The 14,797-nt window shown below is 39.9% G+C and overlaps 1 protein-coding gene across 1 annotated transcript in view; it reads right to left on the bottom strand.

Moving 5' to 3' along the window:
* SEC14L2 (SEC14 like lipid binding 2) overlaps nt 1-14,797 on the bottom strand; it is a 79,543-nt gene that overhangs the window by 10,544 nt on the left and 54,202 nt on the right. The window contains exons 7-10 of the mRNA XM_082252303.1: nt 11,748-11,808; nt 9,097-9,180; nt 8,014-8,120; nt 4,151-4,290 (exon numbers count right to left, since the gene is read on the bottom strand). Of these exons, the coding sequence (XP_082108429.1) occupies nt 4,151-4,290; nt 8,014-8,120; nt 9,097-9,180; nt 11,748-11,808 (392 nt within the window). The remainder of the gene's footprint in view (nt 1-4,150; nt 4,291-8,013; nt 8,121-9,096; nt 9,181-11,747; nt 11,809-14,797) is intronic.

Raw genomic sequence — 14,797 nt, 5'->3', positions numbered from 1 at the left:
CATGTATCAAGGTAAAATAACGAAAAACACATTGTACTGTATATCTCATGCACATTTGCCTAAGTTTAAACCCTTAAAAAAAACCCTACAAGTACAGAAAAATACCTGATGATTTTCCAGAAATGTGCCTTTTTTTAAATCGTGGTGCATCGAACTGAACATGTTCAGTTTATCGATGCGTGGGTGGCCATTAAGAATTAATGGCACCCCACGTGTCTGATAAAGAGCAGGACATTTCTCTACAGGTCAGAAATGCATGCGAGTTTGCGTGCACTCCCCCATCATGCAGTAATGTGAACCTAGCCTTTGTCTTATACCAAACTACTCAGTCTTTCACAGTCTTCCTATACACAGTAAAATTACTAACTGACCTGTAGTCCAAGATAAAAACGGTGAGTTCAGTAGTTCCTTTTAAGGTGACACAAGCAGAGAGTACAGGACACCTGACAACTATGAATTTCTGAGAAGATCAACAGGTATTCCTTTTGTACCTTCCATACATGTAATGAAGTTTGAAAATACATTTCGGACTGTTTTTTTTCAATCCCAGCATATTCACACTACCTGCCTTTATAAGATTACACATTAATGACACAATAACACTGGTCAAATGAGTTTGATCTAAAACAACCTAAACCTCTGAATTGTATTGAAGATGTTGGATTCCTTTTTTTTTTTTCGAAGAGCCACATACTTGGGAGTGATTGGGACATCCTTGTCATCATATTGCTTTCAAGTTAGTGCTATCTAGTCTATTTGATTTTGCCCTTTTCTGTAATATTCTACTTTATTTTAAACATATTTAATATTTTAAAGATTCCTATGGATATAATGCATATGTGGAACTTGATCCTGTGAAATACGTGAACTTCTCATCTTAAAGGAGTTGTTAAGTCTCATGTTTTTTATCTTAATGCATTCTATGCATTAAGATGAAAAACTTTGTGCTTCAGCTGCCCTCAGAGCCTCCCCTTTTTTTTTACCTGAATCCGATCATTCCAGAGATGAGCACGAGCCCAGCGGCTCCAGCCGCTGTCTTGGGTCCTCACTGGATAGATTGATAGCAGCAGGTGCCATTGGCTCCCGCTGCTGTCAATTTAATTCAGTGACACGGGAGCGGGGAGGCAGGGCAGAGTCCTGCTGTCTGTGTCAATGGACGCAGCAGCGGGACTCGTGAGCACGCCTGCAGGGGTGCCCCCATGAAAAGCGGCTCTCCGTGGTGGCACCCGATGAAGAGGAGGAGCCAGGAGCGCCGCTGGGGCACCCCAGAAAAGGAGGATCGGGGCTGCTCTGTGCAAAATCCTTGCACAGAGGAGGAAAGTATAACATGTTTGTTATTTAAAAAAAAAAAAAACCTTTACAATCACTTTAAGTGCCGGTTCACATTTGTGCAATCACAGAGATCGCATGCAATTCTGAGCGCACTGCTCCTAAATTACATGCGATCTCTGTGCGGTGCAAATTTCAGTCATACACTTTGTATGGCTGAATTCGAACCGCAATCGCACTAAACACGCACATGACCCTTTTTTTTTATCCGCAGCAGAATCGGATCGCATGGTGGTTCACACTAGTGCAATCCGATTCTGTGCGAACTTGCAGATCGCACTGCGATATGCGATCTCAACTGGGGGTGTCGTTAACTTTTAATTGACACCCCCTGCATATCGCATATGGCAGTGTGAACTGCCAGGGGTGAGGATGCGATGCGGGAACACGCTGCATATTCGCAGTGTTTCCACATCGCAGAAGTGTGAACCGGGACTAAGGCTGGACAAGAAAACAAAACTAATCTTGCTTGTTTAGCTGGTTATTGTTTACATCAAGAATAGGGTGAAGAGTGGGAGTATGCAGAAAAGGGTTTGTGAAATGTTTGGTTTTATTTGGAAGGAAAAACTTGTATACAAAAAACTATTTGAGCAAAAAAAAAAAAATCCTCAACAAGTATGAAGATTGGGATACATTGCAAAAAAACACTTTGGTCAAAATCTTTCAGCAGCAGGCTGAGGATAATACAATACACACTGCAACCACCCAACACACTCCACACATTGAATCCTACGGAAATGCCCTCACACGTTGCCTAGTTTTTCATAAAATACAAGGGTTGGGCAATATGTCAGTAATTTATTTTATTCACTGATGGAGAGCCAACAATTTCAAAGCACTATTCAGTCCTTCAAAGGGATTTAGATTCTAATGCCGTACCACAGTAAAACAGCCAAATACGCGTACTAAGGCCGACTTTAGGCAGAAGCCAATATATCTTCCAGCATGTTTAAAGGAGGATATCAGAGCACCTGAAGGTAAACAGGGCAAATGTGCATGCTCAATAACGTTTAGGTAGGTAGGTACGCAATCTTGGACCCTGGATTTTAGACAACAGTGCTAAACCGTAAGCAATAATCACCCGTACGTGTGATAATGCACAGGTTACAAAAAAGCAAAAATGTTGAGAGATAATAGTTCTGTGATAGAAGAAAGTGAGAAATGTCTAGATAATCTCTAGAACTAGACAATTAAATTAGATGCAAGCAGGGGCTGACTGGCAACTTTCAGTCCAGGGGGCAAGTATAAACCAGAGGCCCATTATGCAGTGACTCGGCCCCCCTCCCACTCTCCTCCTTCCTGGCCTCCTCCTGACCCCCATTCCAGGCTGAGGCTTTGCTCCAGGTACTCTCTACTCCCAACCTGGTCAGCAGGGGGCAGTTGGGGGGAGCTTGGACAGCTCGGTTGGGGCTGCCTGGAGGAAGAGTCTCCAGTGGGGCATGGAACCGGCCTCTGCTCAGACACTGTTTAAACCATCCATGCTGAGGGGGGGGGGGCTGCGTTCTGTCCTTGTCTTCATCCCGCACTCAGTAGGTCAGCAGTGGGGACTTTTTACTACTCTTCACCAGGAATCCTTTAGGCATGTCTGTGGCAAAAGCAGTGCAGCCTTTTTATGGAACATCAGAGTGGCCCGGGGGGCTATTGCCCCCCTGCCCCCTGGCCCAGTCCTCCCCTGGATGCAAGAAAATAAGAAGAAATAATCAGAGTAAAATACATGATCAGAGTAAAAAACATGGGTCAGTTAGGTTGAATAAAAAGTGACCCATTTCCCCCTTCCACACATTCGATGTGGATGCGGGAAACCTCCCCACTGTCTCATTGTATTCTGACAGCAGAACTCCCCCACTTTCAGAATACACTGATCATCACTACAGCTGACCGAATTGAAGTTTTCCAGCAGGATTGTTTATGAACAGGAACCGCTACAGATAAATTAAAATTTGTCTGGTTCCTGCTGAACCGATCGAATGTCGATCCATTTATGGCCAGTCTAAGAAATTAAGAATAATTGTAAGTCTGGCTCCTTCAAGCTCAATGGGCCATTTAAACAATGTAATCATTACAAAGAATGGAGATCAATAGAAAGTCTTATTCCTAACTACAGGGGTTGGACAAAATTAATGGAAACAAGTATGGTAAAAGAACTAAATCATTACCTAATTTGGTGTTGGAACAACTTTGGTATCCAAGAAGACCTGAATTCTCCTGGGAATTGTCACATACAAGTCTTGGATGGTGGATAATAGAATGCGATACCACTTTTCATGCAAAATCAAGGTCACAATCTTGCGCAATGTCCTTTTGGCTCTTTTGGTCATTTGATCACGTCGACCGCACTTATGCTTATCAGACAATGTTTTCCCAGAAACTGTATATGCCGTCATAATCTTTGATGCTGTACCTTGCAACCCCTCAAATAAATTGGCAACTTTAGTCAGAGGCACCAACCAAGTGGGCACCAACAATTTGCCCTCTTTGAAACTCAGTAGCTCTGACATGTCTCTAGCAGCGCAGGCAGTGAATGATGAAAGTGAGGCTTCTCCCTTGTTGGCTATTGTTCTCATCACACGGCGGAAGCAAAGAATGTTACATCACTTCCATGTTCAACACAAAACATGTTGTTACTTTTACACCTGCAAATCATGTAGCATTTCCATATTTTTTATCCAGCATCTGCATTTTTATTAAAGATCAGTCTGTATTCTATTAACAATATAAAATAACAGTGTCAATATTACTATTCTTTATTTAGGTCTAGTTAACGCTCAAAACACTTGTCCAGTGGAGAAATCAGTACAAAAGGGAGCTTATGACTACTTACCTGAGCACACAACCTGGAAACAGAATCTCATACTCCATTTGCTGGCTGGATCCTCTGTTTATTGTTGTATTATTCTCATGATTCTGCAGCACTTGGTCTCTCACAAGGTAGGACTTAGGGACATCTCCTCCATAATTTATCTGTAAAACAAAGTCAGTCAGTGTACATGGAAAACCAGTATATACAAATGATGCTGTTTTTTTCCTTTGCGGTTCATATTTATTTAAACCTTACTTAATCCCATGCTTATGTTTGTCACTAAGAAGGCTTTAGCTCCATCTGCATTCATTTTCATCAGCTGAAAGGGCAGATATGTTGATAACTCGGTGAAAGATGTAAGATTTAATGGATGTTCTGATTACCCATTGTGTGGGTAAATTGCACCACAATGTAGTTATTTGTTCTTCATAGCTGATTTTTTTTTTTTGGTTTATTTTTAATTTTATTTTTTGTGTCTTTTGAGGTTTGTTAGGCTTGAGCTGGCCTCACAGGAGACACTTAAAGACTCAGAGATGTATAGTAACTAAGTAGAACTACTTCACTACTGTACTTAAGTACCGAAAGGCGGTATCTGTACTTTCCTGGAGTAGAATTTTTTTCTCCTACTTCCACTTTTACTTCACTACATTTTTTCGATGATTTCAATACTTCTACTCCAATATTTTTTTTTTTGTGCTGCATAGTTACTCGTTACAATTATAAAAATTACCACTGCCAGAACAGTAGATGGCAGGTTTCATGAAGTTCAAAAAAATGTGTATATTGTCATGTGTAAATCAGCGTATATGAAAATAAATGCTACTGTATGTATAAATAAAATGGTCTACATATCTGCTGTTAAAGGGAAAGAGAACCTCCCAACCAAGGAGAGTCACAAGCGTACATAGACCTTTTTTCTGGTAAGAGGCTGATTTTGCTTTTTTCACTGGAAGTTGAGAGCACAGGTTTTGCAGTTTTGTTTCACTGGAAGAGTCTATTTGGATATTATTTTGCACTTACGTTCATCTGCCGGGTAAGGGGGAAATCCACAAGGTGGTGGGAGTCTGCACCTATTATTTGGAACAGCACCCGTTTGATTCCTGCACCTTTGAAAATATATTCATCTTGTTTTGTCACATATATATGGTATTATGGCATTATATTTATGGACTTTTTATTGACTTTGATTTCATACACTCTTCCTTTTTTTTCATTATTGGAATATATTGTTGTGTATCACATTGGTTTATATATAACTTTGCGCACCAATAAGCTGTGGAGAAAAAAAAATGCAGGGAAGAGAAGGAGGGATGCTTTAAAGGGGAAAGGGAGGGACATACTTTATCTGTTTTTGTTTACAAAAAGTTACAGCCAAAGGAATTGTGATTGTCCTTTAGGCTAATCATTTGAAATAATAAAAAACAATATGATGTTCAAACTTTTGAATTCTTTCTTTAATAACTACATAACACAATACTTGTACTTTTACTTTCAGAACTTGAGTAGCAATTTTTGTTTTAAAACTACTGGTACTTTTACTTTTAGTACTTGAGTAGCAAAATTAAAAAAAAAAATACTTGCAATACTTAAGTACAAAAAATACATTTTTAAAAAAAAAAAAAAACAGCAGCTGAACATGGAAAAGTCAGTTTTTATAAGGCCTAATGCCTGGTAATTCAAGTAGTATATATTCTGATATACAAAACAAAGACATTATAAACAAGGCATGGTAACGTAATATGACCAGAATAACAATTTACGTTAAAGTGGAACTCCAGTCAATCTAACTAAGCCTAATACTGCTCCCTCCCTCTTCTAACTCCTATTGTAAGTACCCTGTAGAAGGAAGATGCATATGATTACCTATTGTCAGAGCGCTCATCTCCAGTCCCATAATCTTCCCAGTGGCCAGGTTCAGGGAACAGGAGATACTGCTGACATCTGAAATTCCTGTGCGATTATGTTATCCATAGGCTTACTATTGGGCATCTGTTGTTGGCTGTCCCTCCACTCCCCTGAAGCTGCCACTGAGAGTCGATCATGCAACTGGACCAGAGTGCCCAGAGAATAGTAAAGTATAAGCATCTTCTTTCTACAGGGTAGTCAGAATAGCAGTTAAAAAGGGGGTGAGAGCCATTTTAGGCTTAGTTAGATATAGACTGGCATTCCAGTTGAATTGAACAACTTTTACTGTGTTGAACAATGTCTTCTGAAATGTGAGGCAAACATCAATCAGCTACTATGGCTGATTTTAAAGGAAGGAATTTAGTGATATTTTTCATTCCTGGGCTCTTTTTAGCCCGCCATTTTCATCCTTGTCTACACTTTGATGAAAGGGTACTTTCCAACCATGGATTTTAACCCTAGATATTCATTATAAAATAAATACTTTTGGCGTATTGGTGTCACATTCTTGTTTACTCCAATTCTAGAAGCTTGAGGCAATTGTTAAGGCCTCCGTGAGTTCAAGAGCTGCCTAAGCAGAGCTTTTTTTCTCTCCAGCAAAAACTCCACCCTGTACTGTGAAATCGAATTAATGGTGGATCCAGGATTCCTGTAGAAGTACTTTAAGCACACTTGTATAAAGTACTCGAAACCCATACTTGAGTAAAAGTACAAGTGCTCTATCAAAAAGTGACTTGAGTAGAAGTACTAAAGTATTCAACATATATATATATATATATATATATATATATTTATTTATTTATTTATTTTTTGGGACACTGCAAACATCTAACATTAGTACGAGTTTAAAGGATAATTTTAACTTTTAGAACATGTTATTAGGGTCTAACATGTTCCAGCGCAGTAACTCCCCCCCACCCCACTCTTTCCCATGACAATGTATGGGGGTTCCTCTCCTTGGCAGCCAATGTCACATATAAAATCAGCGTGGCTGTGTAGGGTTCCCCCTGCACAGCTGCATCATTCATTCACAGAAATCTGTGAATAAATAAACTACAAGTTCCATCCTCCACTGCGGAAGATGGGTTTGTAGTGTCAATGGGCTGCAAGAGTGCTGATCAGCTCACTACCAGACCATTCACACTTCCAACAGCTCTGAAATTGACAGCCCATACAGGAGGTATTGACACAAAGCTGTAGAAGTGTCTGCAGAAGCCTGACATTGCACCTGCAATCTACTGGTAAAATAAAAAATAAATAAATGCATATTTTTTTCCAGCAAAAACATGTGCATTTTTTTATTTATTATAATACAAAGGTGAATTTATCCTTTGATACATACACAATTTGGATATTCAATTATACTTGTGAACTCTAAATTGAATCTAATGTTGCATTTAGAGAAGCTCAGACACCATTTTCCACAGTGTCTTAGAGTTTTGTATTACTTAGTGTTTTGTTGCACATGGACTGGTCATTTTGCTGATGTTCTCCAAATCCAACACAAAATAAGCAAACGTTACTAGCCCTCATGCACACTTGAGTTTAAAAACTCTTTTCTTTTCCAGGCATTTGAACTTCTTTTTTTTTGAGCTTCTAAACGCCCCTCTGTGTTAGCCTATGTGTCCATACACGCTATAGGTGTTTACAGGAGTTAAGAGACAGAACCCCCCCCCCCTCCCCCACCAAAGTTGCATTGAGGAGGGGAGCTTTAAAAAAATGCTCAAAAGTACCTAAAAGTAGCTAAATGTGTGTTATGCTAGGTGTGTTTATGCGCATTCGTTAATAGGTTAACATTCTGTCAAAACAAGCATGCAAAAACGCAGCCTTTTATCGCATTTTTCATCTGCTGAACTCCTGTAGCAGAAAAAGTGTCATAAAGATTAGAATATGTATGTTGGCCTTAAATGATTATGAAGGCATTTAACAGTCATACTTCATGGCTTATTAATGAATTATAATAATACTTTTAATTATACCTTGGATTTACATTTTGGATCACCATCAGGGTCTGTTAGAGTTCCTCCATAGTACTTGGGGATCTGGTCTGCATCTATATATTTCTGAAGTACTTCTTTCCAGTTTTCTAGAGAATACAAACATAGTCGGTCCATTACACAAATAGTGTTTATAGACAGTCATAACAGAATCCCACATATGGAAAACCCAGCAGGCAATAAACATTTTGCTGCCATGGAAAATTAATAACTATCCCACTCTGTGCTGAGCCACTTAGCTGAAAGTACAGCCTTCGTGAAAAACTTGTGGGTTGCCATTACTAACCCTGACCTTCCTTTTTTAAAAAACGAGTTACCCGAATTTCATGCCGATGCTAATGGTTTAATTCTTTGAGTCACTGTCCTGGAGCAAGTATAGAAATAAATAATATGGAAACATCTCTAAGGCCTCTTTCACACCAGCGCACTGATGGGGTCCGCTTGTCTGTTTTTCAGGCGGACCCGATCGGACAACCCATTGATCTCTATGGGGCGTTGGATGTCAGTGGACATGTTTGATCTCTATGGGGCGTTGGATATCAGCGGACATGTGACGGCTAACACTGGCCGGCATCTGATCCGATCCAGGCTGCTAAAAACAGACGGATGGCGATACATTCGTTGAGCAAGCAGATCCGCTTGGATGGATTCGCTCCATCTGACAGAGGCCTAACACTCATTAAAACCATGCATGTTTAGGATCTGTGACAAACATTGCTCTTGTAAAGCCAGCTTATTACCTTTGGCAGTATGGCTGGAAGGTATTTCTAATGTATAGCAAGTCCTGCTAACAGCTAAAGTCTTGCACAGTGGGGAAACCTGATGTATACCTGTATTCAAGCCCTCTGTAAAGACAACGTTCTCACTTTTTGAATACTAATAAATGATTTATTAAAAAAATAAAAAAATAAATTAAAAGCTGTTTGCATTTGTTGTTTCTTCATCAAATGCTATTTTTGGCTAAATAGCAAAGTACAATTGGACCACAAATCAGCCACATGGGTCACTAAAGCTAGTGGTTATGAGCTTGATAAAGGTTACCTTTTCAAAAAATAGGATCCATACCTCCTACTACAATGATCTTTCTTCTTGTGTCCTCACTCAGGAAATGTTTTATAAGGTTATATGCCACTGGGAAGAGTTTGGGAGCTGCAGCACAAAAAGAAAAGAAAAAATAGCTAAAACGATCAACCAGTCTTGATGAACAAGAAATCAAAAGACATTTTTAAAGCATGCGCAGAATAAAAATTGGTGGTGTATTTTTAAAAAAAAAAAAAAAACTTTTTAAACTTGTATATTTCACTAAAGTACAGTGTTTTTTGAGGTGCCTATTATTATTAAAGCCTATTCCCAGCATTTATTTTTGTTTAAAGTGGAGAAGAGTTATCATTTCTTTCAGGTTTCAACTTCTGCCACACTACTGGGGAGACAAGTAAATCTTCTAACAAGACATTTCCTTCAGTCCCAGTAAATAAAGCTGCCCATATACATTGAGACTTTTGTTCAGCCTGTTTCGGTCCGAACAAAAGAAATCTTACAGGTTCCTCCATCCACGCTAACAGCAGAGATGGACAAATTCTCCCTGCTGAGCTATTGTATTCTGACAGCCAGTGTCACCAGCTATCAGAATACCCAAACAGTGCCTGCATCTAACTGGTGCAGGCACTGTTCAGCCGAAAATTTTTGCAGCAGGCTCCTTCAACAAAAATCCACTGAGCAATTGACTTTCATTGAACACAGCGGCGATGGCAGGGCCATACACTTCTTGAGGTTTGGCTAAGCCAGCAGTAATTGGCTGAATTTCAAGCAGTGTATGGCTAGATTAATTCTGAAATCTTAAATCCCAATTAAAGTGGAGGACAAAGAGCTCTCCCATTAACACAGATAACAGACCTGCCTATTAAAGAGAAGTGTAAGCTCTTACTCCTCAGGAGAGTTTGGACACTCAGGGCCTATTTACATTTTTGCAGTGTAAACTGTCTGGTGTAATAATGTGCGGTGAAGTAAGTTGAATACATACACCACAGCATCCTGAAAATAGTTGATGTCCCAAACTTGCTACCAGACTGCAACATAGCATCATCTGTTGTGGAGAGCTGCAGTGCAGGTGCATTTCCCCTAGTGTGTTGTGAAATGGCACCACAAAAACCATGCGTGTTGCTGTTTACATTACCACAACACAATTGTGTAAATGGGCCCTAACACTCTGAAAAAGCACCTAAACATTACTGCAACTCACTGAGGATTCCAGTGTCATACAGACTAGCAATCTGTGGGTGTTAAGCAACTGTTATTTTAAAAAAGAATAGCGCACACATGCAAAAGAAATGACTATCAAATATGGAGACAATCCATAAATAAAAATGGGGATCTAGTCCCACCATATGGCCATATCGTGCTCAAGCCCACCACTACGTCAAAGTACCCCATCGTCAGTGGGTCCTACACTATCCATAAAAAAGGATGAATCCAGCCTCTCTAACCCTTGGAGAGAGAGGCTGGAGTCATCCTTTTTTATGGATAGTGTAGGACCCACTGACAATGGGGTACTTTGACGTAGTGGTGGGCTTGAGCACGATATGGCCATATGGTGGGACCAAATCCCCATTTTTATTTATGGATTGTCTCCATATTTGATAGTCATTTCTTTTGCATGTGTGCGCTATTGTTTTTTAATATACATGTCGCTTGGTTCATAGCTGCACCGGCTTTAGATATACATGTTCAGGGTTTGCTCCCCCAATTTTTTGCCTGTTTATTAAGCAACTGCTATTGACAATTTTTGAATAGCACAAATCTCTGGGGTTACCTGAAGGTGCGTTTAAATTATAACCGAAGGTAACACTTTTTTTAGTTTTGGACAGAGTGGAGAAGGAAAAAAAAATAAAAACTGTCATTTTTTTATTCCTTTATTTTGGATGGTTCCAAGGACACTAATAGAAGGGAAACATTCCAATGGGGACACTAGTTCTGGTGACAACCAGGGATTCCCTCACTTTGGAGGGATTTCTTCTCACTTCCTGTTTTGACTATGTGACAGGAAGTGAAATGGAATTTCCCAGAATAGACAGATGGCAAAAAAAAAAAAAAACTTGACAGAGGTTATAATTACCCTCCCTTACTCTGTCCAAAATAATAATAATAAAAACTTTTGTCTTAAGTTCTACTTTAAGTATGCTGGTAAATGTCTGTTATTTAGGTATAAAATTGTTTGTAAAAGTTGTGAACTGCCAATCAGTAGAAACCACAACTACTTTTCAAGTTTTCTACAATGAAAGGAAAACATCTTTCTGCATGAAAAACCATGTAAAATTAATTGAGGGAGAAGCATATCATTTCAGAAGCTTTGGGCTTTCCTGGATTATATACAGTATAAAACAAGTGCAGATATTTGATATTTTTTGAAGGACCTTATATGTCCTGCCACTATAAAGCATATTATTCTCAGGCTGGGTTCACACTAGTGTGAATTGGAAGTGGGTTTCCCTGCAACCAATTTGCATGACAGCAGAGTGTGCCCAGTTCTCAATGGAACTGGTTCACACATCACCATGGTGGCTGAGGAGCGGATTGCATCTTTGGCTCCATTTCAGGTCTGAATTCAGGCAAAAATTCGGGCCTGATTCGTCCCTAAAATGGAGAACAGGGACACACAGGACCAAATTAGGTGTGAACCCAGCCTCATACATTAATTATAATAGTCCTATATCGCTCACCTTTAACTACAAACAGCCTCTTCAATGCCTCCGGGTAATTATCTTCAAACATTTTCAAGACCTGGAGCATAGCAAAAATGAATTTGCAGAGAATTTAAATAATTCTTCCTGCTATCTGCATAAAGTGTTTTATAAGGAGTCACTCAGAAATATACCTTGCTGTAAAAACACTTTCAGAGCTCATGCAAATGGGCGTACAGTTTTTATGCAGGGTCTTGCTGGAAGCCAAAAAGCTGTTATAGTTTGTACGCTGTACACACGTTATGTTTATGCTAACATTTACACGCATATAGAATACATGGACCATACTGGCCATCACTGCTGCTCAGGGCCAACATATAAATATCTACAATGTGTAGCCAAAGGTGTCACCACCACTGGTCACACACTTGATGTTTGCATTTCTCTGAGTGATTTACTGTATGTAGCAGCGGCACATGTGCAGAATGACCTCGGCCAACTCTAAATGACTGAAGGCCGAGGTTCCGCGGCTACATTAATGACTCATTCAGGGGAAGATATAAATATCAATAATGCGTAATCAGTGGCCACTGGCCACACATTGTTGATATTTATCTGTCCACCCTGAGCAGTGGAGGTCGCCAATAGGGTCCACGTAAGGTGTACACTGTAAGCATGTAAACGTTCACACAAACATTTACATGCGTACTGTGAGAAATGTGGTCCATACACAAAACCGTGAATGCAGACTTTTTCGTTTTGTTTTATGCAGCTAAAGACGTAGCAGTGTACATGGGCCACTAGCTGTGTTCAGAGCCATATTTATAAATTATGTACACAGCATACCATATGCCCATGTGCAGGAGCCCTAAAAATTCCCTATCATTAATCAACACTGGATCTTGTCTAGTCTACCAAAACAAAGATAGAGATTACAAATATCTCTAAATATATACAATGTACAAAAGCAGTCATTATCAGTCTTTAATATTCATCACACTTTATATTCACAATTCTTAACCACCAGTGATTAACGGCACATATTGTTCATCTTTCACAGTATTCAAAATTGATCATGCACTAGATGTTCCAATAACACTATGATTTGGATTTTATATAGAATGTTTATTATGTAAAACAGGTAACATCCCAAAAAGTGAACACACTGGATGTGCCCCTAAACGAAGGCTCTTTTTCTATGTCTCTTACAATATCTTCTATTAACAAGGGGCTATGGTACTCTGGTGTCCAACCTGTGAAGGGGGTCACATGCAGCCCTTTGGCATCTACTGCGTGGCCCTTGGGGCCCCTGCAGAAAGTCCTTTTATTTACCTAGGTGCTTACTTAGTCATATGTCAGTGAAGGGAGAGAAATGCAAAGGGACGGACTTCTAATAAACAGTTTGGTTTATTTCTTTCACACTATCATACTTCTTCTGTGCAGTCTTTTCTCTTTACATTTATACATTTTTTCTATAATTTCTTTTAATGGTTTTTGTTGAGAGAAACATGAAAAGTGGAACAATGGGGCTGGCTGCAGGGACCACAAATGTTGTGACACAAATTTGTAAAAGGGCTCTAATAGCGATGATCTCTAGCATTCTCATGTGATGTTTCTCCTGTCTATGGCTGTCTCCTGAAATTTGTCCCGTCTCCAAACTCCCACAATATGTTCACAGTTTCTGAAAATTAGCTGCACTCTGACAACGTTCTGTAGTGATAGGGTTTATGTTGATGGGCGTTCTTTTCAAACACTGTGCTTTTCATTCAAATGCGTGCAGCTGCGTTCAAAAGTAAAAAGCAACTTTGACAAGAAAACAGCTGGGTTTGACCTGTTTTGCCAATATTTCAAAACACTCCATAGGACATGCTGCGTTCAAAGATATGGAGCACAAAGCAAAGAAGGTCAAATTAAAGTCAATGGGATTTAAATGACCTGCATTTACAAATGCACGTCAAATGCAGGAAAACACCCATCCACATGAGCCTCCACAATCACTAAATATTATGTGTGACCCTTGTGATGTCAGAAGGTGCACTTGAGCCCCCTATATCAAGTCATTTGACCACCGCACTTTTGTTTATTTAATTTATTCAGTCTTAAAACATATAGATGTAAACAATGAATGGCCTTCTCTAAGGCTCCGTTCACATCTAGGCGTTTTGGGGCGTTTTTGGGGCGTTTTTCTGCTCTAGGATCAGCTCTCAAAACGCCCAACAAGACAAATCCTATTCATTTCAATGGCCCCTGTTCACATCTGAGCGTTTTGACGCTGTATACAAAACGCCCAACGCTCCAAAAAGTACATGAGCTTCTTTTTGGGCAGATTACAGGCGTTTTCCATTGATCTCTATTCAATCTAAAAACGCCTGCACAAAAATCGCGGTAAAAATCGCGGTAAAATCGCGGTAAAAACCGCCGCAAAAATCGCGGTAAAATCGCGGTAAAAAACGCGCAAAAAACGCTACGCTCAGGTGTGAATGTAGCCTTATGATCACTTAGGGTCCTTTCACACGGCCGCTCCGCTGCTTTCCGTGTGTCCGCAAATCATCCTATTTTTTTGCGGATGATTTGCGGACATCAATGTAAGTGAATGGCACTGCGGATGTCAGCGGAATACCATCCGCTGACATCCGATTTTCCTCCTTTCAGTTCTGTTCCGTTTTTTGGAACGGAACAGAACCCCATTTTTCCATCCGTGTAAAAAACGGAAAGGAAGGAAAATCGGATGTCAGCGGTGTCATCCGCTGACATCCGCAGTGCCATATACTTACATTAGGTCCGCATATCATCCGCAAACGGATGGGATGATATGCGGGCACCCAGAGCGGATGACAGAAATGTCATCCGCTCCGTGGAAAAAAAAAAAAAAGTCCCGCAGCGGACCTTTCACACGGAGCGGCCGTGTGAAAGGAGCCTTGCTCAATACAACAGAGTTTTAATTTTTAATGGCACATACATGAGTGTTGTCATGCCTATCTTGTCACATGCCAAAAAAAATGTTTCATGTGCAATCATATTAAAGTAAGATGATTTGTAAATTCTAGAGTGTCAAGACTCATTATAAGCACCTGTCACAAGAGAATTTC

This window comes from Pelophylax lessonae (genome assembly GCF_965119305.1).
Source record: "Pelophylax lessonae genome assembly, chromosome: 1".
Lineage (NCBI taxonomy): Eukaryota > Metazoa > Chordata > Amphibia > Anura > Ranidae > Pelophylax > Pelophylax lessonae.
Note: the sequence above shows the minus strand (reverse complement) of the source record. Positions and strands in the feature narration are given on the sequence as shown.